At 48.5% G+C, this 25191-nt stretch overlaps 1 protein-coding gene across 1 annotated transcript in view; it reads right to left on the bottom strand.

Moving 5' to 3' along the window:
* Positions 1-3786: 3786 nt before the first annotated feature.
* The window catches only part of cdm (importin-13-like protein cdm), a 55011-nt gene continuing 33606 nt past the window's right edge, over positions 3787-25191 (bottom strand). Inside the window, exons 14-21 of the mRNA XM_089547470.1 lie at positions 16743-16844; positions 14555-14696; positions 12558-12610; positions 11132-11198; positions 10648-10706; positions 8339-8428; positions 6013-6197; positions 3787-4509 (exon numbers count right to left, since the gene is read on the bottom strand). Coding sequence (XP_089403596.1) covers positions 4398-4509; positions 6013-6197; positions 8339-8428; positions 10648-10706; positions 11132-11198; positions 12558-12610; positions 14555-14696; positions 16743-16844 — 810 coding nt within the window. The 3' untranslated portion in view covers positions 3787-4397. The remainder of the gene's footprint in view (positions 4510-6012; positions 6198-8338; positions 8429-10647; positions 10707-11131; positions 11199-12557; positions 12611-14554; positions 14697-16742; positions 16845-25191) is intronic.

Raw genomic sequence — 25191 nt, 5'->3', positions numbered from 1 at the left:
AAAAACATTAATTGCTGAGGAATTTGGATTAGAGGAAATTGGGAGGGACTGGAGGAAACTGGTAAGGATTGGAGGAAATTGGAGACTGAACAGCACTCTGATCAGAGTTTTGAAGTGGATGGCAATACTATAGCCTAGCCTTAGGCATCTGTACGCAAAAAAAAACAAAAACTTGTCTGATATCACTACAGTTAACTTGCAAAAAATGCCTTGGGTGGTGACATCTGTATTTCACTTTACTTTTTCTAGCTCGTAAAACCTCCTCTTTCATTGACTGCAACTTCTCTCATTAGGATATTAATCTATGTATGCAGGCCAACTTCAATTTGTCCTCGGCATTCCTTAAATTGTGTACTCTTGAGAGTACCCAAAGTCTGAACCTCAAGAGTTTTAAACGGGCTCTGAAAGAGGCTCTCAATAAAGGGGCAGTATTCCTTGGATGTTAAAAGGACACCGCTTCACGAATACCCTCTAGCAAGAATTTTTTTAATGCGCTTAGTGGAAGCGGAGTTATCTGCAGTCCAAATTTGAATTTCAGTGCCTTCGCGCTTTCCTTCTCCTCTTATCACTTCTTGCATGTTCAAAGGTCGGTGCTGCTCGCTGGCCCCACCACAGAAATTCCTCGTGGGCCGAGCTTCCTGATCGGCCGTGGCCATTGTAGTTGCACGACACCTGAAAGAATCTAACCAACAGCCAACTCTGAACAGATTTACTCAGGAGGGCGCGAGCATGAAAAAGTCGCCAGAAAGGACTCTCCAACTTTTGCACGCAATTGTGTGTTCCCTACTGCGTGCTGAAGTACATTATTTGGCTCAGGTGTTCATGACTAGAGAATGTAGTGATTAAGTGAGTTTATGTACTCTCCTCAAGAGGTGGTTCAGAGTGCCTTCAACTGTTCTGACCAAGCAGTGACAAGCATTTCTGCAACCAACAATATCCCAGCAATGTCCACTCAGTATCCCAGCCCAGTAACTGAAGTTTCAGCAAGGGACATGGCATGAATGAGAGAGAATGAAAAGAAGCAGGGACGGTAACTTTCGATTTTGGCATCCAGCATTATTTATGAACTTTACACAAACTGCTGCCTGTTCGGTCACGGAAAGGGGGGCCTACAAAATGAAATGCTTTCTCTGGGTGGTGCTTTGCACTCTCCAAAGCCTTGTACCACTAGGTTTGAACACTGTAGTACAGCGCTGCTCTACAACCCCTTCCAGTTTACCTAAATGACTCAACAACAAGCACATTATGTGGTCACTACTACTTGTCACCAGCAAGTAAGGCCCTCAACGTCCACAAGCTTTTCAATAAGAGGCAGGCTGCAGCAAAGGTGCTTAAATGTGCTAAAATGTGCAAGCATTGAAATTTGAACTCTGGAAACCCGACCTTGGAAGGATACAAAACAAAGATTCACCCTCCACGGTGGCTCGGTGGGTTTGGAGATCGGCTGCTGACCCCAAAGGTCGCGAGCTTGATCCTGGCTGCAGCAGCTATGGAAGTGAAATACAACTCCTACGTGCTGTGCCATGTCAGTGCACCGTTAACAGCCTCAGGCGGTCTAAATTAATCCGGAGCCCTCTGCTATGGCTTCCCTCGTAGCCCATCGATTGCTTCGGGACACTAAACCACACAATTTAATTGACGAAATAAAATTGCATACAACAGGTGCTTAGTGAAATTTATAGAAAACAGCTTGGCAAACTTGGATTACAGTAGACTGTCTAAGAAAAACCTGGAAGGCCATGAAAACTTGTTCGTTCCATCAGATGTGCCCCTGTAGTTGGTTGTGCGAGCACCTATGTCCAGATGTCTGTTGAAACAACTGAAGAATGAAATGGCCTTGCAGGAAAAAGATAACTGCAAAATGGCTTTATTTCACTGTATGCACAACCAAAAGCTGCTGAGTAACATCACTGGGCAGGAATTTTTTTTTTTCATTCTTTCCCATTTTTCTTTCACAAACACCGATGTGTTTTGACCTTTGTTTTGTTTTCCCTGTGGTTCTAAGCGCCACTAAGCAGGCTTTTCTTGATTTGTGTTTAACGGAAAACCAAGCAAATCTCCTCACATTTATTTTATCTGAGAATTCGGTGCAACAGAGTGTCTAAAAAGAAGTCTACTGCAGTTTCACCAAGCCACCAGCACAAATTGGCTGCTCTGCCGATTTCAGCAAGTATAAACAAGATGGGCCAATAGTGCCCAAGTTGCCTGGACGTTTTTTGAAACGAAAGAGCATTATTGCGACACTGAAGGGAGATACTAAGTCTGGCTAAATTGTGAGATTAGTGTCCCAAGGCTGCAAATATCCACGTGCCGTCCTCAGCAGAAATCGCACAGGTCAGAAAATCGCATAAAACCGAAAAACGCACAATATCATTTGCGAAATCTAGTAACTGTGCCCCATCTATTGAATTCTTGGTCTTTCACGAATGGTCCGTAATTTTCACACACAACATTTTCGGTGGGAAGAAAGCAGCATGCGAGTGCTGCTGAGTTATGAGAATATGAAAATTTTCTCGCTTTACGTGCCACATGATTGGCCAGCATGAAAGTGTCATACACAGCACCTATGTTGTGTACATTTCTTTGCCCAGAGTGTTTGTTTGCACTGTGTTTTTTCTTGAAACAACAACGTGTACGTAAGCGAGGGGAATGCACACTGGTGTCTGAATGGCGAGACTGCTTTTAAAAAGGAAAAAGAAGTGATCAGAGACGCGCCTGGCAGAGTCCGAAAGTGGCGCAGAGCTGAGTTTGGAATACCAACAAATGCGTGGGCCAACAGCTGCCATCGCCGCGACCTAACACCGAAGCTCGCAAACTGAAACTACGTGGCCAGGCTATTTTTTGGCCTAGCGACACAGGGCCCTCTGTATTCATCACACCTGCCGTTAAATGCATTTAAGAGGTGCGTGGGTTAGAATGCAGCATTTCTACATCGATGGTTTGACCTGGTGTGATAACTGTATTCGCAGCTCTGGGAGCCTCATGCAAAGTTCCACAAGTGGGCTTTCCCGCATATCACGGCTGACCAAAACGAGATGGTGGAGCTCGTGCTAGGAGAATTATATGAAGGTGACAAGACGAATGCCATGGGTGTGGACGTTAGTACGCAACACATTACGGAAAGAGCAAAGAAAAAAACAGCGCGCTTTTCCGTAATTTTTTGAAGTGGGTGGTTGGCCATCTTGTTCACATCAGGTGTCGTGTGGGAAAGTCCACTTGGGGAATTTCACACGAGGTCAATCCTAGCAGCGTCCGAGTACGATCAGCCTATGCGATAAACGCCGGAGAAGAAAGAGACGAGGATGCATTTGTACTGTTTTCCTGGTACTTCAAACAAGACCATCAGATAATTTACCCAGACATCTTAGTTCTGCCATGATCAAATTTATGAAACGCAGTGCAGTAGTATACGACTGCTGGCAGATATTCGAAAATTTTCGAATATTTGGAAATTCTCGAATATGAATTCCTTGAATACGAATACAAACCAAATGCCAGATATATTCGATTTGAATTCGAAATTTCGAACATTCGCACACCCCTAGTAACGTATCAGTCAAGCGTAGCTTCTTGTTTCCGCTACCACTTTTTAATATCCCTTTAAAGGTGGTTTCACCTCCACGTCCAAAGGATAAAGTCGTGAATTAAGAACTAAAAGCATTCCATGCTTGAAAACAAACTCAATAAAGTTACTGCTTTCAAAACTCCATGAAGCAAAACTATGATCACAACAGACCACTGCTGAAATAGAACCAGTCTCCAGCAGCTTTCAAGGAAGAGGCAGACTGCACAACAAAATTTACGGAACCACCTCTTGGCAAAAACAGGCTTCAATGCCAACACCGTAACGGGGAGTCTTCCAAAAGGTCGGTGGACAATCAACTGTCACTCTGCCTCAGACATGTCCACTGGATTTTCCTAAGGTGTGCCGAAGTCAACACGTCCACTTGCACCGGTTCTTGGCACCAGTCACCGGACCCTTCATAATGTCATTGCACTTTCCCCCCCACAAGAACTTTTCACAAAAGTTTTCACAACTCACAAACATCACTTGTGGCGACTAACACTTGCAGTAACAACAAAAACAGTTCCCGTAATGTTTCACAGGCCACCAGCCAGTCCCACTATTGCTTGAAGCACACATGCACGGTGAAGTTCCGATGCAAGAAGAGCAGGACTTGGAAGTCCAAATCCTTTGTCAATTATCAGGTCCTTTTTGTTGGGAGAACATATGGCAGGCTGTCTTGCTGTGGCGAAGATCTTGACAGCACCGATAAATGCACTGATGAAAAAGGGGAGTATCCTGTAGAAGGATGCTCGAGCACCTCCCCCAAAGTTCCGTGCACAAAAGGCAGTCTCTTTGTACAACCAAATCACAGGTGCCACTGTCGGAGAGCCTACGGCAAGCGTTGTGCCGTCTGGGCTGCGTACTCCGTGCCAACCAGCCCACGGCACACAAGGCTCATCTCAACAAGAGCTTCCTTGAGGAGGCGCTTGTTGGTCCGCTCCCTGCAAGAAGACGAACATGAGATGAGAAAAAGAAGGCTTCGCAGAGAATTTCCGAGCAAGAGAATGTGGAGTACTTCAGAAGCAGTTTATGAAAGATGCAAGCTGCAGAATCGAAATGCAATATCCAAGGTAAGTCACTATGGGCTCGCCAGGGCCTGCTTGAGTTTGGCAGGCAAGATTGCTGGAACAAGAACTCCGAGCAAAAACACCACAAGACAAGGCAGTTTATAAAATCACTATGTGTGAAGAAGGGAACAAAGCCATCTTTTAACCGCACAAACGCAATGGTCAAGAAGAAATGGTGGTAATAAAATGGACAAGTTAATTAACGTCCCAAAGCGACTGAGGCTATGAGAGACGCCGTAGTGGAGGGCTCCGGAAATTTCGACCACCTGGGGTTCTTTAACGTGCACTGACATCGCACAGCACACGAGCCTCTAGAATTTCTCCTCCAAAGAAATTCTAGCCGCCGCAACCGGGATTGAACCCGCGTCTTTCGGGTCAGCAGCCGAGCACCATAATTACTGAGCCACCGCGGCAGCACAACTAACACCCAGTTAGACTAAATATTCTGGAATGTGTTTTTATTGCACAGGCTGGGGAAAGAGCAAAATTCACTCTTGTATCCCACAGTGAAACAGCGTTTGCAGAAACAAACTTCTTGATTTCATACTCTAGGGGCTGTGAGAGCAGTTTTTCATGACAGCGCATGAAAGAGGACAAGTCTAGTGGCACTCTCCCATATAAGTGGTCCAAGTGTGTTCATTTAAAGTCATCTGGACACTTGTGTAAAGTTCACAGATTTCAAAACTAGGTTCCCTTCTGTAGCTTCATCGATGCTTCATGTGATGCTGCATGTTTTTATACTTCTATTTCGCATGTAATTATGTACACTGTGTACCACATGCCCTGTATGTTGTATGCTACGCACACCACACTGATGCCAACCCACGTCAATGGCTTGTGGTCAGCTGCTACTCCACGAAATAGCTCCTGTATTTATAAGGAAATAAAGAACAAGTTACTGTCGTGAAAAGCTATGCATGCATTCATATTGTGCCCATTAGCAAAGCTGGGTCAGCTGAGCTCTTTCACAATGGCCGTGACGAGTTGGCACAATGATTGAAGAACATGCACGAGATTTTGTAAAGACTTATTCAAAACCGCCAAAGAAGACAGGCCACCAAAGGCTAGAATAAGCAACTCTGCACAAAACAATGGGTCACATTCATACTTGTTATACTGTGTACTGCTTTTTAACACATTCAAAATGCTCCCAACACAGATGAATACCCCAAACACACCCTCCATCTTGAATGACTGCCGATTTCTGTTTAGCCTCTAAAAGCCTCGCTCGAAAGGAACTCAAGCCAGAGCAGCAGATATTATGTGAGCTTTTATTCCTCCTGAACATTCTGGGGCATGTTAGAGGGTGGGTTCAGTGAACGAAAAAAAAACGGGGGGAGGGGTACTAGGAACAAGAAGATTGGCCAGCAGCCTTACCGCAGCAGCAAGCGCATGTAGCGTTGCCGATGTTCTGGGGTCAGCCGGAGACTTGGGAAGTCTGACCGCATCAGCAGCTCCGTTAGGCACTGGCCAGTAGCCTGCAGGTTCTGTCTGGTCAGCGCAAGGACCACATCTGCCATGGGCTCCACTGCCGACCGCGGGGACTCGCCACCACCCACAACCTGCATGTGGCACAGTGATGAAGTGAAGTGCGAAGTGGCGAAGTGCCGACATGAAGCAAAGGTCAAGTGTTGAGCTTTGCTTCATGCCCCTCTTCCTATGCCACATACCAGCGACAGCAACCTTATGGACAATGCACAGCAAATTAAACACAAAAAAAAATGCCTCTCCCGTAACCGAGAGTAGAGTAAGCATGAAATGTTTACGGGCCTAACACAGGCTCCATTGCTCGGCTTAATAAGCAGCTGTGACGGTGGCGGCATTGAAATCCAGGACGATGCAGAAGCGGACACGACGAGACGCAGGCCTGACAAGAATGTATATGCAGCGCGTTCGAAACATTACTCGGCTTAAGCAGCTGTGACGGTGGCGGCATTGAAATCCAGGACGATGCAGAAGCATACGCGGACACGACGAGACGCAGGCCTGACAAGAATGTATATGCAGCGCGTTCGAAACATTACTCGGCTTAAGCAGCTGTGACGGTGGCGGCATTGAAATCCAGGACGATGCAGAAGCATACGCGGACACGACGAGACGCAGGCCTGACGAGAATGTATATGCAGCGCGTTCGAAACATTACTCGGCTTAAGCAGCTGTGACGGTGGTGGCATTGAAATCCAGGACGATGCAGAAGCGTACGCGAACACGACGAGACGCAGGCCTGACAAGAATGTATATGCAGCGCGTTCGAAACATTACTCGGCTTAAGCAGCTGTGACAGTGGCGGCATTGAAATCCAGGACGATGCAGAAGCGTACGCGGACACGACGAGACGCAGGCCTGACAAGAATGTATATGCAGCGCGTTCGAAACATTACTCGGCTTAAGCAGCTGTGACGGTGGCGGCATTGAAATCCAGGACGATGCAGAAGCATACGCGGACATGACGAGACGCAGGCCTGACAAGAATGTATATGCAGCGCGTTCGAAACATTACTCGGCTTAAGCAGCTGTGACGGTGGCGGCATTGAAATCCAGGACGATGCAGAAGCATATGCGGACACGACGAGACGCAGGCCTGACAAGAATGTGTATGCAGCGCGTTCGAAACATTACTCGGCTTAAGCAGCTGTGACGGTGGCGGCATTGAAATCCAGGACGATGCAGAAGCATACGCGGACACGACGAGACGCAGGCCTGACAAGAATGTGTATGCAGCGCGTTCGAAACATTACTCGGCTTAAGCAGCTGTGACGGTGGCGGCATTGAAATCCAGGACGATGCAGAAGCGTACGCGGACACGACGAGACGCAGGCCTGACAAGAATGTGTATGCAGCGCGTTCGAAACATTACTCGGCTTAAGCAGCTGTGACGGTGGCGGCATTGAAATCCAGGACGATGCAGAAGCGTACGCGGACACGACGAGATGCAGGCCTGACAAGAATGTATATGCAGCGCGTTCGAAACATTACTCGGCTTAAGCAGCTGTGACGGTGGCGGCATTGAAATCCAGGACGATGCAGAAGCGTACGTGGACACGACGAGACGCAAGCCTGACAAGAATGTATATGCAGCGCGTTCGAAACATTACTCGGCTTAAGCAGCTGTGACGGTGGCGGCATTGAAATCCAGGACGATGCAGAAGCATACGCGGACACGACGAGACGCAGGCCTGACAAGAATGTGTATGCAGTGCGTTCGAAAACTCCGCGAGTGTGTATACATCTGCCTGCCAGAGGGGGAAATCGGAAATTATAATTCCGTGCATTATAAAATGCACAGCTCGACTGATATCTTGATAAACATTGAGAAGACACTGGCAGCAGTTATTTTTTGTGACTCGTTTGGAGAGCAACCGGCGCTTGTATGCCGGTCCCGTAGGAGGGCTTCGAGAGTCTCGTTGAATCTCGTTACGTCTCGTACGGTGCCCGGATGTTCTCGTTTCAGAGCCTGGATGAGCGGAATTCAGTGCCCGGATGAGTGGAATTCAGAGCCCGGATGATGGCTCTCGGTCTCGGCGTGACGTCACCACACTGCCGACAACGGGCGCTAAAAGCATTTCATGCTTAAAAAAAAAGCTACTCAAAACAAATGCACTACTGCACATGTACACAAATGTACAAAAGTGTGCCTATATAATACATGATGCTGTAAAACCATGATGGCGCTGGCCGCCCTCTCAACAGGCTATGCACTCACCGCGAGGCACCTCTCCACGAGCATCATTCGGTGGGCACTGACGACCTGCTCCAGAGATGCATGCTGCTGGCTCTGCTGGATCACTTCAGCCTGCGCAGTCAAAATGGGACTCTCAACACTTGTGCATTGTTATTTGTGTTTGTTATTTGTGTTGTGTTTCACTATTTTGTTCAGGTATCAAATGCAATTGATGCTACAGAGGAAGCTCAACGTTGAGCACCCTTGCAGACATGTGCTGTACAAAGATAAGCAAAAGCTTGTTCATTTGACCCCCGTTAATTTGGAAACCAGGATAATCCGAACTTCTAGGTTTGTCCCGACCAACGCCCAATCAAGTCTGTGGCATCAGATGCTCGCTAATTCGGACGCTAAGGGTCTAGCACCAGTTCGTTCAATTGGCTTCCAAAGGGAGGCTGCGACCAGCTATGACCAGCGTGGCAAGGCATCGCCCAAAAATTGCCCAACTCGAAACCTCAATTCTATGGTGCAAAGTTGCTTGTGCATCTCTGATGTGCACACAATGGCAGGCATGACGACAAATGGAGGGTCCTGCCTCGAAGAACAGTCCGACTGCTTAGTTTAGGCTTCGCTTCTCTAAGCTTCACGCCAGCCCACAGCGACGGCAGCTTGACCAGTCAGCATCAGCCAGATCAGCTGGGAACTGTTTCAGTTGCTGATTGGTGAAAATTCCACCCCCCATTCCCATATTCTCTCATCATTTCAGCGCCACTGAGCCGTTTTCCTTTGCTACCGTCCACGTGCTTCCATTCTTCCGGTTCATAAAAATTGCATACTCATCACGTGCATCAGGGGTGGAAGCAGGCTCAAGCACTTTGGAGCAGCTCAGGGAGCAGTAATAATGCCATTCTGGAGCAGCTTTGGAGCACAAAAATTATGTTTTGGAGCATTGAAATTATGTCTTGGAGCATGTTTCTAGAGTAAGAGACCTGTAATAATTGCAATTTTACACTGACATACAAAATAAATGCAAAGAAAATAATTTTATTCAACATTCAATTTGCTTGTTAGAATTACTTGTTAGATTCCAGCATGGAATCTATCATTCTAATGCGCTCAAGCACCGCCGGCAATTTGGAGTTCACGACAACGAGCAGAACGTTTCCACTTTCCACGTTGTCCATGTCCTTCGATTTTACTCTTGTGCTGATGAGTTCCTCGGCACTGGTAAGTAATGCCTTCAGGGAGGATAGACTGCACTGCAGGGTGGCCTTTTCCTCTTTCAGCCTTTTTTCTGGACTGCTTTCTGTCAGTGGCTCCCCACATTTTTGTTTGCGTGATTTTGATTCTTCTTCCAACACGTTTGCGATAACCACTGTATGAATTTCCATCACACTTTCTCCCTCGCACTCTGCGTTGCCATGTGGCAACGAAAGAACAGCCTTTGCGAGCCTCCTAGTCTTGGATATTTGGGTTCGCCAGTGGGCATTTTTAGTGCAAACACATTCATCCAGTGTTCAACAAAATTTGTTGAAATATCCCAATCAGAAATTTCACAGGAAAGGCGCAACCACTCATCAGTTAGAGATAATACTTTGCTGGGAGGTACGACTTGTGGTAAGGCATTCGCAATGTAGCGCAGTGACGTTGTGTAGTGGTCTTCTACTACACCAGGCTTCAAAAATCTAATGTGGAACAGCACTTTGCTGTCCAAAGGTAACCTTGAGACGAGGTACCTTGTGAAGGATATATAAGAAGCTCTGGCCTTGACATAGAGAGCATATTTCTGATTTCTCAGTATCTAAGCCAACTTGGACATTTTTCAACTCCGACTCAAACGACTCCTGCCGCAAAAATCTCTAAGTGGCCGGTACGGCGCAGTTATGGCGCAATATTGTGTTTTAGAGCAGGTTGGCGCAGGAAAAGCAGTTTGGAGCAGGGTGGCGCAAATGGCACACCCCTTCCACCCCTGCGTGCTATTCGCTGTTTATGCGATGACTCCTCCTCACAGGTGACTGCACCCTTTATGATGGGTGTGGCATGGCAGCAGCAGAGCTCCACCACATCCCACTGTGAAGGATGTGGGATGTCCTTACAACTTTGAAGCAGTTCTGCTTCAACGCTCCGAACAGTATGCGTGCAAAAAAGCATTGATGGAACTGCAATGTTGTTCTCACCTCAAAATCAGGCAACCACTGCGCGGTTTTTCACCACATAAATTTACCGTAGTGCAACGACACTTTCTTCGGGGTCATTCGATAATTCAAACTTTCGGATAATTCTAACATTTTTTCCCAGCCCCTTGAAGTTCGAATTAACGGGTGATTACTGTACAGGTTTCAAGAACCTACCAGGAACAATGCAGCAGCCCTGACTGTGCCTTTTTCAGGAAGACCAATGGCAGCGATGGCTGGAGAAGAAAAAGAGGACGAAATAGGATAAGCTGAGTAAAGAAACAGCAACAAAAATAGCCACGGCCAAGTTCATGGCAAGGCAAAGCTGTACAAACATAAATGCAGTACCCTACCGTGCAGCACACATACAAATCTGCCTTCTTCCAAAGCTGTCAGACAGTGCAGCTAGCACACACATTTTTTCTTCTTTTTCTGCAAGTGTTGGCACTCCCTCCCCAACATGCAAATCGTGTTTTCTTTCAAGAAAAGTATAATGCCACACGAATCTGGCATGCATGAAAATCAGGCATACAAAGATCAGGCAACAAAGTCCCTGAGCCACCATGGAACTGTAGACCCAGGGTCCACAGACCATGACAGGTCCACGCACACAGGATGAGCAAAGAAAGAGGCAACAAGAAAAACAAATCAGGCAGCTCACCACAGTTGAACAACAACGACAAGTTGATGCCTTCTCCGGTCAGCAGCGTTACAGCCTTGCGTGCCAGCTGCAAACACACGGTATGCCGTTTAACACTTCTCCATCTCAAGGCCAAGCATTTACAGTCAGTCGCACAAAAAATTATGCGACAGAAATATTGCCCCGCAGTACACAACGCCGAATTCAAGGACAGCTAGCGAGGAGAAGAAGCAAAAACATGGAGAGAAGGTTCCAGGCATGCAGCTGCTTGCGCCAACTGTCACTGCCCAAATGCAACTCGAGAACAATGAACAGAGACTGTTTTTCTTGCCACTCTGGCGTGAACCATTTCAATTGCATTTATAATTTCAACACGCTGCCCCCTGGACATTAATTTCCAAATAGCCAGAGTCATGAGGAATGAAACACACTACTATGTCAACGGGCGGGAATTATAGCTGCACCTGTCCTGATCCTAGAACCTCCTCACCCCATGCTATAAGCAATTCGCCTTTCGTCTCACATTCTCGTTACCTGCACTGCTAATTTAACAGCTCAAGATTAGAGTTCCCTCGAAGAGTTCCCTCTAGGAGCTTCCTCTAGGAGTTTCTCCTACGAGTTTCTCCCCCGGAGTTTCTTCCCAGGAGTTTCTCCCCCGGAGTTGCTTCCCAGGAGTTTCTTCCCAGGAGTTTCTTCCCAGGAGTTTCTTCCCAGGAGTTAGTTACTTCCTAGGAGTTTCTTCCCAAGAATTTCCCAGGAGTTTCTTCCCAAGAGTTTCGTCCTAGGAGCTTCTTCCTAGGAGCTTCCTCTAGGAGCTTCCTCTAGGAGCTCCCTGCAGAGTTCCATTTAGAGTTCTCTGTAGAGTTCCCTCTGGGAATTACTGCTGGCCTTTTATTTCAAGCGACTGCTACTGTGGGGGAGAAAATTGCAGCGAAATTAGAAGGAGAAAGCCCTGACTAAAACAGCATTCAAAGCTGGTACAGCACTGCAGATGGCGAGTAGTTTAACTGAGATGAGATTTTGCAAGGACAGTTATGAAGCCCGTACTGTAGAGGTTCAGCAGCCCACAGGTTTGTTAAGCTAGCAGAACGCACAGCTGACAACAGTTCAGCTGTCAACTTAGCAGCTTTTAGGCAGCACGGTCAGTATACCGTATTTACACGAATATAACGTTTTTTATTTCACTGGTTCAACAGTTTCAGAACGCACCTCGCGCAAGTTGCCTCCCAAATAATATTGACGCATTCGTTGCTTCCTTAGTTTTGTATGCTGTCTCCATTTTGTCTGAGCTCTTGGCTGCAGTTGGCCTGAACAGGCTGAGATCCCATTATAATCGTAATAATATTTCATTTTTTCCTTTTCATGAGGTCTCAAACTCCCTCCTCTCATTATATAAGTGTAAATAAGGTACTTCAGAGAAAATAGGTTAAATATGAGCAACACTTACAGTGACTAGCAACTGGAAGAAAGCTTCCAGAAGAGCAGTGTTCTCACGAAAGCCTGCATGACGAACAGCAAAGAAAGAGGGAAAAAAAAATGTTGCATCAAAGTGAAGTTCTTGGCAGATTCTAACTGGCCAGCAAAACAAAAAGAAAATGCATAAATGTTATCAGTGTTAACATCGAAAAACTTGACTTCTGCACACTTGGGCCAAAATTATGTCCATAATTTGCATAAATAAGTAAACGGAATCAAATAAAGGAGTGGGACATCAGTATCACACCAAATGGAATACTAGTGCCAATCTAGTTCTATCGTAAAAAAAAAAAAATTATCACAAGCAATCTGAAGCCTATCATCGAGACTAAAAAGAGAGAAAGATTATTTACAAAGGCCACATGCAAGGTCAGCCTGTGCAGTCAAGAAGGTCAGGCGAGTTTGGTAATGCACTCGACTTAACACACAGAATGCCACTTGGAAGAGAATGACAGCACTGCAGTTTCGTATTTTGTGGTGCTTTAAGTTTCTTGCTTGGTAGAACTGGTCGAGTTGCAGATAGACTTTAGCAACGCCGACCAGAGTCATGCCGATGCAACTGAAGCCAGGCAGGATGGTGTGGGATTGCCAACAAATGCAATTTCAAGGCTTGTATGTTAATGTGCACAGCAGCTTTCTGGTTCAAAGCGCAAAGCAAATGCTGGGAATATGCTTCAAATAGTTTTGGTTCTAAAAAGGCTAAACGAAACAATTAGGCATTTCTTCAGTGTAATTTCTTTTTTTAATGTACCGGGCCACTACATGGGACAAACAAAGTTCACTTTTTTTTTTGGAAAGCACGCATTTTCAATGATGTCATGTTTCTGGCTGGGCTAGGTGCATCCTGGCCCTTTCTGGATTCTTTGTGTACTGGCGCCCTACTAACGGAACAGCCAAGTAATCCTCAGAGGGACAGTGTACTCCTGGATTGGATTAAGCCCGTTATACAGTGGCACCAGCCGGGACACACTTATCTTACTTTTTTTTTTTTTTTAGATTATGGTTCATGGGGGTTTAACGTCCCAAAGCGATTCAGGCTATGAGGGACGCCGTAGTGGAGGGCTCCGGAAATTTCGACCACCTTGGGTTATTTAACGTGCACTGGCATCGCACAGTACACTGCTTTCTCATAATCTCTAATGTTTTCGGAAAAGCAGACTGCCACTATGCTGCCAGTGCCATCAACATCGCTGCTGTCTGCAAAAGCGGTTGCCGGTATCTGTGCTAGACACCGGTTTTATTTTACTGATAGCATTTTTGGAACCATCTTAGTTTTAATAAAACTCATGCATTTCGGTCAATTTCATAATCATTCATTGCCACTGCAAGCCACCTAGGTGGCCCGGTAGTCATGTTGATAGAGTTGCATTGTGTTACTATAATAACTACTTAGATATCGTATCCCCAATGTCAGGCTTTGCAGATGCTGAATGCCACAAGAAAGTGAGACTACCAAACAGAAAAATTAGGTATTAAATTGTTCTGCTGTGTTTCTCAGAGCCACAGCCAGATATTCATTTATTGGGGCAAGGAGCTTTCTATATTGCGGCAACAGAACTATAGTCAATAAAAGTCAGTAGACTGTCCCTTTAAAATCCGAATTAATAGCTTGTGATGAAAACGCTGCAGCTGGGATCAGTTAAAATCAAAAGCACTAATTGAAACTCAGCGGCGAGAGCCGGGATCGAACCCATGACCTTGGGATCAGCAGCCAAATACCAAAGCCACCAAGCCACTGCAGGATGGGGGGGGGGGGGGTCTCTATGGCCGCAAAACAGATACAGTCGTTAACAGTCAGCAGACCACCCCTTTAAAATCAGAAGCACTAAATGTCAGTGAATACCAAATGTTTGAGTCAAATTGAACATTGAATACTTCCTTATGTGCTAAAATATTTGAAATTACACAGTATTCACGCAAGCCCAGACTCATTCAGAAGGCAAAAAAAAAGAAAAGAAAAGTACGCACAGCTCATAGAAGCAGTGGCCGGAAGCAAGGTTGCGTTACAGATCCGACTGAGCATTGTCGCTGCAGCTTCAGCTATGCGAGGCTCTTGGGGCGACACAGCAAGCAGCAACAGAAGGGACCGGCACGCTTCGAGAACGCTCACCTGCGAGGATAACATGCATACGAGGGGGTACCCAAAAGAAACCGGACTTATTTTTGTTTGAACTTATTTGTTCACATTTTAAGCACAGACCTTCAATCTCCTTCGAAGTATTCCCCACTTGCAATGATACGCTTGTCGAATCTTTCATTCCATTTTTCGAAACATTGTTTAAATTCATCTTTTGTGATGCTTGACAGTGCCTCCGTCGTTTTTTTCTTCACCTCAGCAACATCAGCGAAACGCTTTCCATTCAACTATTTTTTCATTCTAAGAAAGAAAGAAAGTAGCACGGGGCAAGGTCGGGAGAGTATGAGGGTTGAGGAATAGGGGTCCTGCCATTTTTGGTCCAAAATTGTCGTAGAGACAGGGCTGTGTGAGCAGGGGCATTGCCATGATGGAAAAACCAGTCACCCGACCGCCACAAATCTGGCCGCTTCCACCGCACACTGTTGCCCAATCTTTTCAAAACATCCAAGTAGAAAGCCTGGCTAACTGTCTGACCCTGCGGAACAAATTCTCAATGGACGACTCCTCTCACGTCGAAAAAACAAATCAGCACTGTTTTGAGGTTTGGTTTCACCTGACGAGCTTTCTTGAGGCGAGGTGAATTTGAAGTTTTCCATTGGAATGATTGTTGCTTTGATTCAGGGTTTGATTCAGGAACACTTGAGTTGTCCCCATAGCATCGTACTTGTACGTCTTTCTTAATATTTGAAGAGTTTCCATTCAACTTTTTCCGAGCAAAAATCAGAATTTCACCGGCGCACGCTGTTCACGAAAATCAGTCATTGCAAAAACGACATTCACACAAAACAGTCGTCACTCTAAAACCCTGCCTAAACTAGTCTGACCTCCTTCAACGACGGCACTCGGCTTACTGACTCTGGAATGTTCGTTCTATGGGCTCCTAGTGTCAAAACGCGGTACCGCACAAGCTTTGCCGACCAAAAAATTTATTCCGGTTTCTTTTGGGTACCCCCTTGTAACAGAGATAACAGATAAACTTCAGTCGAGAGTTAGCTCCTGTCCTCGTTTATCTGTCCATCCGTTGCCTCTCAGCGGCTACTCTCCATTGTGAACGTTCGCCAAACTATTCCGATGATTAAATACGTTCGTGAACTACTTGCATTAATATGCTCCCAAAATGGGCAACGATGCCACCATGCAGCACTGAGGTGCCGAGATTCATTCACAAAGAAAATTTCTCGCATTGCCTTGCAACTCAGCTGCCTGCTCTTGATATTTTCGGATGGTGCATGTAAGTCCCCATATGCTGGCATTTCGGGCAACCGGCTCGCGTGATGGTGCCACAATAAATTTTTGGAAGATGCTAAGTCAAATGTGGCAGAGCCTTCCCACTTCTCCATCTTGACCCAGCACTCCCGCCAAAATTTTAGGGTAGAAACCTTGAAAACTTCACAATCTTTCCATTTAGATGTGTGTTAAGGAGGTAAGGAGCTGTTTACGACATTTTTCAAAGGTGAATGTGTTCGTTTCATTATACAATCAAGAATTGTTTCATGTTTTCTTACATTTAATCTAATGTATTGTCTTTCACTTTTTTTATGCTTGCACTTGTTTACCATTATTACACTAATGGTTTGGTTTGGTTTTATGGGGTTTAACGTCCCAAAGCGACTCAGGCTATGAGAGACGCCGTAGTGAAGGGCTCCGGGAATTTAGACCACCTGAGGTTCTTTAACGTGCACTGACATCGCACAGCACACGGGCCTCTAGAATTTCTCCTCCAAAGAAATTCTAGCCGCCGCGGCCGGGATCGAACCCGCGTCTTTTGGGTCAGCAGCCGAGCACCATAACCACTGAGCCACCGCGGCAGCATTATTACACTAATGCTCGGGAAAGAAATAATATCCAGAACTGCAAACTGGTGCAACATAATGTCTTCTGCCAGCGGGCCTCCAGGAGCGATTCGAATATACATAAACAAACCACCAGACTGATGACAGCTACCGCATCGTACGTTCGGAGCATGACCTTCTGCAGCTTGTCTACACAATGTCTGGCCACCTCCGACCCTCACCTCACCTGGGGACACGTCTCTTGCAGCTGAACCAAGAGGGAGAGGAGCTGTTCACTGGCAGCGGGACTCAGTGAGACGGCTGCCCGCTTCGCAACTTCACACAGGGCCTGCAGCACAACAGAAACAGTCAGCGGGGGTCCTGCATCAGCCTGTGCTCCATCACTGCTCAACGCCGAGATCAGATGAGCAATGAAAAAAAAAGAACAGTCCAGAAGCCAGCCGTTGCTGCAGCTTATAAGGAGGTCAACTATAATGCTCATTCTGTCAATGCAGCCAAACACGCTTGCAGTGAAAACAGCTGCCGCACAATCCTGGTTTGTTAGAGACGCTGAAGTTACAACCTGAGCCATTTCTCAGCCTCTGCATAGTCACCAGCACCTGCGCCCACACTTACAGCTGGGCTCAGCTGTGTTCGCAGATGCAGAATGCGTAATTCCATTCCATTGAGGGTGAGGGGACAAACGCAGGTTAATGACATCCTAGTTTAAATAAAGAGGAACAAATGGGCTTGGGCAGGGCATGTAATACGAAGGCAAGATAACCGCTGGTCCTTAGGGGTAACGGAGTGGGTTCTAAGAGAAGACACGCGTAGCAGGGGGCGGCAGAAAGTTAGGTGGCCGGATGAGATTAAGAAGTTTGCGGGGGATAGGATGGCCGCAACTGGCGAAGGACAGGGTTAAAGGGACATTGAGGAGAAATTGAAGTTGGCTTGTATCGACAGAATACCAGCTCCTGATTACAAAAACGCCACTCATACTGACAACAAAGCTCTTGTAACGTAGAAAAGAGCAAGAACCAAAATACAGGTATCGCCGCCACAGGCCAAACTCGCAAGTACAAGCGTGATGACGTCATAGGACAAAGCAGTGTTGCTAGAACCAATGGTTCTAGCAACTCTATAACCCGAGAAGCCACAAATCACTGAGGTGCAGCCAATGCATGCGCGAATCTCCTTGACGTCGCCAGATGGCGCCACGTGCCCGGCAGCTAAGCGCGCACCTGAAGCATCGGGACCAATCAGCGCCTGCTCATCGGCGTTAGGCGGGCTCCCGGTATTCCGCTAGCGGTAACAAGGTACACGGTATGCTAAAGGTGTCTATTTGCGAGAACTTCGTTGACGACTTCAAGAACGAGATCCATCGTAACGCTGGCAAAACGCCAGTGCAAACGTAAGCGAAGCGACTGTAGCCGATAGCCGATAGATGCCTTCAACGCGCGGCCGGCGGTATCTTTCTTTTCGGCTGCTGCTAGGCTGCACTGCTGGCGGCCAGAAATCACGGAGTCTGCGTCACGTCATGTTCACGTCATGTTTAACGTCACTTAGTCCTGTGTCGTCATAGGAGAATCCCAAGTTTGAATCAGAGCGGCGGGAAAAACTTTTTCAGCTTCGAATCCAAATTTCTTAGAAATAAATGCATCTTTCGCTGCCGGCCAAGTGGCAACAAAGCCATGACATGCCGAACTATTGGATTTTGCTATAAAAAAAATATTAATAGTGCTCTCCTCACTGTCCCTTTAATTGGAGAGACATGGGAGAGGCCTTTGCCCTGCAGTGGGTGTAGTCAGACTGATGACGATGACGAGGGTACAGCACCACAACTTGGGGTGGCAACCCGCACCTTTCTGAAGTGGCGAATTTGACCCGGGAGCACCTTGCAAAAATGAAGGCTTAGAAGAAGAAGGGCTCGTAAATAATTTCAACGCAGCTCATTTTGAGCACAAAATGAAAGTTAGTGACAGCAAGGGGATGATGCAGACTGTCTGTCTCACACTCTCAAAGGCAGAGCTGATGCGTGTAATGCTCTTTTAATTTACTCTCATGAAGGGCCTGCTTTTTTGCCGGCAAGTGGGCTTTACCGGCAAGAGAGCAGTGCTGCAGCAACACTTGCAGCAACTAACGAGGAAACCAGACGTCATAATGATTCAAGAAACACACAGCGAAGAAACGCCGAAACTACCGGGCTACCGGTCGCACGACAGCCCGCCGAGCAAAAGGGACACGTCCAAGGGCAAGGGCAGAGGGGTCTGCACCTTCGTTAGGAGAGGGATCACCTTCGTGGAACACGAAATGATCAGCAGAAGCGCCATCGAACACTGCACGGTGGAAGTAATCACGGGAAAGAAGAGGAGGAAGAGCACTTTCCTGGTGAACGTCTACAGCAACCCGTCCCACGGACAACAGAAATTCAAGGCACTGTTCCACAAGGCAGCTTCAGTCGCGGGAAGCAATACGCTCGTAGTGTGCGGAGACTTTAACGCACCAAGCCAAGACTGGGGCTACCACAGAACGACGGTCAAGGGGAGAGAGCTGATGCAAGACGCCACCGACGTCGGACTGAACCTAATCACGGATCCGGCCTTTCCCACCAGGATCGGCACATCTGTTACGAGAGACACAACTCCGGACCTTACCTTCATCAAAACTGAAGGAGGATCAAGAGAAGCGAAATGGAGAAACACGGGCCAAGAGCTGGGCAGCGATCACTACATCGTAGAGGTCGTCATACTGCTCGAAGGCCAAGGCAACACCGGCATAAGAAAGCATCGCATTACAGACTGGGACGCCTTTCGAAAGGCGCTACCCGCGGTGCAAGAGGACATTACGGACATCGAGCAATGGGCGGCCAACGTCGTCGAGACGACGGAAGGAGCCACCAAAGAGCTAGAGACGGACGACCGGATAGACAAGATGGACAGTCGGCTGGCCCACCTGATAGAAGCCAAGCAGTCCATAAAGGCGAGGTGGCAGAAGCGACGAACCAACCGCAGTCTAAGGAAGAAGATCGCCGAGCTCAACAGGCAGATCGAGGTCCACTGCAGGGTGCTATGCACCCAACAGTGCACCCACCAACACAACAACCTGGCCAGGATCCTACACACGGCAATCTGCGAACACGGGGAGGACGAGGTCAAACGGCGCTTGGACGCCAAGTACCTGCCGACCACCCCCACGGAAAGACACCCGGATTACCAAGGCAAGGAGAACGAGACGCTAGATCGCGACATCCAGACCTGGGAAGTAAGAGTTGCCCTGCAGGAACTCAATGGAAGGTCTGCCGCGGGTCCCGATCGAGTGACCAACAGAGCGCTCAAGAACCTCAACGAAGCGGCCATCGAAACGCTCACGAACTTCTACAACAAGTGCTGGCAAGAAGGAAGGCTACCCAAGCAATGGAAAGCAGCCAAGACGATCCTCATCCCCAAGCCTGGCAGGCCGCCCAACATAGAGAACCTCAGGCCGATCTCACTCACTTCGTGCGTGGGAAAGGTCCTCGAGCACGTTCTCATGAACAGGTGGCAGCGTTACCTGGAAGAATCGGAGCTTTACCCAAACTCCATCATCGGGTTTCGGAACAAACTCGGGACGCAAGACGCCATGATCTTACTGAAGAACGAGATCATCGACGATACGACGGGCACCAAGGACAACAGAGCCGTACTCGGGCTGGACTTGCAGAGCGCCTTTGATAAAGTGAGGCACTCGGCTATCCTGGCCCAAGTATCCAGGCTAAACATGGGCAGGAGGACATACCAGTACATCAAAGACTTCCTGACGGAACGAACCACCGAAATCTGTGCGGGAGACCTACAGCTCGAAGAGAAGAAGCTGGGCAGCGTCGGAACTCCGCAGGGGTCAGTGATCTCCCCGCTACTCTTCAACCTCGTGATGATCGGGGTGGCCACTCGGCTAGAAAGAGTAGCGGGAGTCCGGCACACCATCTACGCCGACGACGTGACGCTATGGGTACCGGGAGGAAGCGACGGACACATCGAGACAACGCTGCAAGAAGCGGTCAACGCCATCGAGGAGCAGCTGGACGGGTCTGGACTCGTTTGCTCCCCGGCCAAGTCAGAACTGCTGGTGATTCCCCCGAAAGGATCGTGCAGGAAAAGAAAGAATAAGTCAAGTACGAGCGTCCCAAGATCACGGTCAAGACGGCGGGAGGACAGGTAATACCGGAAGTCGAGAAGATTCGGGTACTCGGGCTGCTCGTCCAGCGAAACCGAGTCAACGGTGAAACGGTCAACAAGCTCGCGGGCAAGGCGGCTGCGGCAATGAGACTCATCAAGAGGGTGTCCAACAGAAAAGCGGGGATGAAGGAGGAGAGCCTGACTAGGCTCGTTCAATCCTTCGCAGTTAGCCACATAACGTACGTGGCCGCCTTCCACAACTGGAGGCCGAGTGAACGTAACAAGATAGACGCCACCATACGCAAGGCGTATAAGGCGGCACTCGGTCTCCTCGGGAGCACGAGCACCGAAAAATTCATGGTGCTGGGAGTCCACAACACGCTGGACGAAATAGCCGAAGCACAGAGAACGGCGCAACTCGAGCGTCTCTCCGAAACGAGAACCGGAAGACAGATACTGCAGGACCTTGGCCTCGAACCGAGGGAAGGCAAGCAGCAGAAAGACGTACCTATACCAGACAGCATCAACAGAAAGCTCAGGGTCTTCCCGATCCCGAAGAACGTGAACCCCGAGCACAACAGGGAGCGGAGGTTGGCGAGGGCCAGGGCTCTCGTGGACCTCCACGCCAGAGAAGAAGGCGCCGCCTACGTGGACGCGGCAGAGTATCAAGGGAGCACCGACGCATACGCGGCGGTGGTTGTCGGGGCATCGACGGGTTCAACGAAGACCGCGGTGAGCGTCCGGACTCTAGAAGCGCACCGGGCGGAGGAGGTGGCCATCGCCTTGGCCGTTTCCGACCCCGGATGTACTACAGTGTTGTGTGACTCTAGAACGGCAGTGAAGAACTACGCCAAGGGTAGGGTATGTAGTGAGGCCGCGCGCATACTGCGCAAGGCCGAAGACATCGGACGCAACAGTCCTGTGGTGATCAAGTGGTTTCCGGCCCACATGGGCAGTGACGTGTCGGTACGCGGAAACGTAAACCACAACGAGACGGCCAACTCGGCCGCGCGAGGACTAACCAACCGCGCGGCTGATAGTACGGCCGACTCGGAGTCCTGGTCGCGACGCAGTGCCAAGGACAAGATGACCACCTTCAACGAAATAGTGAAATGGTACAGACTGAACAGACAGACTATGCCGCCACCTCACCCGGGGCCACGGAGATAGAAGGCTTTTAGGAGGCGCAACTCCAGGCCCCCGCGGCCGGCGTGGGCGGCCAGAAAACGTCACAGTGGAGGAGAGGAAGGGAGGTCGGTTTCCGTGGCGCGCGGTAGATGGCGCTCACGCGCGGTGCCCGTTTGGGCAGCGGGAGGCACCGCGCTGCGCGGTGCATGGCGCGGTTTCGGGACGGTTCTATCTCCGTGGGGACGGCAGAGCGTGGGAAAAAAAAATCAGTGCGGGAATATATTGGCGGGGTGTTACAGGGAACCCCTCCGTTTGTGGTCTGGGGCCGCTGATGGGGTATCAAGAATGTTGCCATTCCAGTCGGCTTGCACGGAGAACGGCGGCTAAGTAGTTGTAGACGCCGTGCTTGTAGCTGTGGCTCAACTAGCCAGCTCACGGACGGGCTCACAATTTTTTTTTTAACATTGCACCGCTCCCTTTTCATCCCCTGCGGTCAGAGGGACGCCGAAGCGGGCTTCCAAACGCTGTACTTTCCCTGTAAGGCGGGTCGAATCCCACGATGGACGAGCCCAGCTGGCTCCTTATCTCCCCTGCCTCTTTAGCTGCAAGGACATCACAACGCTGTCACTGCTAATTGGGCACTGCACGTATCGGTACGGCTTCGTGTCACCGAGCGGCCTCTTTCATCTTGTTGTGGAGAGGTTGCCTGAGATGTCAGGCTCTTCTATTTGGGTCTTCGGGTCAAAATAGGCTAACACAATGCGTCGCTGCCCCGGTCAGACTGTCTTGAGAACGGCGAGGAAGACAGCCCTGGTTGTGCACAGTGACGGCTGGGAAACGCCCCCCCCCCCCCCTCCCTGCATAGGAGCTCCGCCAAATCTTTTAGCAGCTTCGGACACAAACTGGCGGAAGACAAGAAACCAAGAAAAAATAAATAAATAAGGAATACACTGTAACACGTAACACCCTCGAAACAGCGAGTGGGGTCGTGTGCTCTAGTCTCCAGAAGCTGTGTGACCGGCGTGGTAGAGTGCTCGCGCTCGAGTCCTGGTCTATCTCCGTGGACCTGGTACATCTTACTGCCTCGCTATAGCATACGATGGGACGTAAGTGCTTTGTTCCGAACTGCAATAGCGGATACAAGTCCTGCAAAGAAAGTGTCATCTCCTTCAAGGCTCCCAGTGACCAGCAGCGATTGGAGGCATGGGCTAGGGCGATTCCAAGAAAGGATCGGGAGCTGAAGCCCTCTGACTACGTCTGCGAGAAGCACTTCACAAGTGATATGATCAAGCGCAGCAAGTATTACGCAGAGCTTGGAGGTGTAGCAATCCTAGACCAGCCAAAGAAACCGGTACTACATCCTGAAGCCGTTCCATGCATTTTTCCTGGATGTCCTCCCTACCTATCGTCTGCAAGGAAAAAAAGGAAGCCACCGAAAGTCCGGCAAGACACCGAGAGTCCCGGGGAAAAAACGAAGCGGGCGAAAAATGAAGTGTCGGATGATCAGTCTGGGACATGCGGGAATATTGCCGATGCTTTCAACTTCGACGAATCAGAGACAGAGCATCAGGTACCATCTTCCTTTCATGGTTTTTCCGAGCCTGCGGCAATTCCTTTGTCTCGGCATGCAAATCCTGAATCCTCTGCAAATGCGAGTGCCAACCAAACAAATCAACCAAATGCCCAGAGTACCGTGGTCCCAAGTCCAGCATGCAGCGCTTTAGTTCAGCCTCACACGGACCTACAATTTGAGACAGAAGCACAAATATGCAGCTCATCAACGGTGACATGGTCGGTGAGCAAACTTCTGAAAAATACGCAAATTGCATTGCCGGGCCCAGATTGGTATCGCCATGATATCAGCATAGAAGGCATCGAAAGTATTTGTTTTGTCCAACTGAAGAAGGTTCCAACAACACCGGTTTTCGTGAACAAAAGTCTTGAACTGGTTGCGTGTCCAGCAGGCGTGAAGGTGAGCCACTGTGTCCTTGAGCGTGAAGTGAGCAGCATGGTTGTCCCAGTTGATGTCAGAACTGAGAATGCCGGTGGCGCGGGCGCACTAGACGTCGCAAGCATGGTGGAAACATTTAACCAAAAACGGGTATGTCGAGGTGGCCCTGCGAAGCAAAATTTTCCTGGAATTGTACTAGAATGCGCCTCTGTAGACAAGACTGGATTCTGGAGGCACAATAGGTGCCCCCTTCTCCTCAGTGATGCGGAAGCACAGTGTTCATCATGCCAGGCGTTATCAAACACGCTACGCGTCCACAAGGCGCGAAAAGAAAAACGAGTGCAACATTCACGCGTAAGACTTCTGTTGAGTCCGTTGAAAAAAGAGAAATTAGACAGATTACGGAAGCAACGCATTGCCTGCTACCGCTCAAAAATGAGGCTGCAAAAAAGGAAGGAAGCACTAGAGACTGAACTACTTAAGTGCAAGGAGCACGTCAAAACACTAACAGATAATGAAATTGGAGACCTGGCACAGAAGGCGAACCTTCCTGAAACGCATCGCATGCTCCTGACGGAGTGTGTAGCAGCTGCAAAGGCTGCGTCAAAGCACGGTAGGCGCTATAGTGACAACTGGCTCCTACTGTGCCTTCTTCTTCATATCCGTACAGCATCGGGCTACAGATTCCTTCAGGAGAACAATATACTACCTTTGCCCTGCGTTAGAACCATAAGAAAATATATTGCCATGGTAGGAATGAAGTGCGGATTTGATTCAAATTTTTTTGAGGCACTCAAGAAAAAAATGGCGGAAAAATCAGAATTTCAGAGGCATGGAATGCTCCTCTTTGACGAAATACAGGTGAGAGAAAGAAAATGTGTAAATTCCACAACTCTGACGTACACTGGCCTCGTTGACCACGGAGAAGGTTGTGGAGAGAGCTCTGCGCTGGCGAATCACGGGCTTGTTTTCATGTTTTGTCCGTTTGGGGAAAACTATGCGCAGCCAGTGGGCGTGTTTGCCTCGAAAGGAGCCACAAAAGGCACAGTTCTGACCCAGTTGGTCATCCAAGCCATTATAATGCTGGAAGAGGCTGGCGCCATTGTCGATGGCATTGTATGCGACGGAGCGAGCACCAATCGGAAAATGTGGACCAAGCTTGGCGTAGACGGAAAACTTGAGGCTCCAAAGCACTTCTTTGAGCATCCTTTAAATGATCAGAGGAAAGTCTACGTATTTTCTGACGTACCACACCTTTTCAAGTGCATCAGAAACAGGCTGCTGAAGCAGCGACTCTTGAAAGTCAATGGAGAGTGGGTGTACTGGACTTATTACACGGCCGTATACAAGGAAGACAGCAAGAACGCTGGTGGTCTCAAGGTGTGCCCTAAAATAACGAACCATCATATATACCCATCACACATGGATTTGATGCGTGTAAAACTTGCAACGCAAGTCTTCAG

The sequence above is a fragment of the Amblyomma mixtum genome, chromosome 1, assembly GCF_055824585.1.
Source record: "Amblyomma mixtum isolate Tamu chromosome 1, ASM5582458v1, whole genome shotgun sequence".
Taxonomy (NCBI): Eukaryota; Metazoa; Arthropoda; class Arachnida; order Ixodida; family Ixodidae; genus Amblyomma; species Amblyomma mixtum.
Note: the sequence above shows the minus strand (reverse complement) of the source record. Positions and strands in the feature narration are given on the sequence as shown.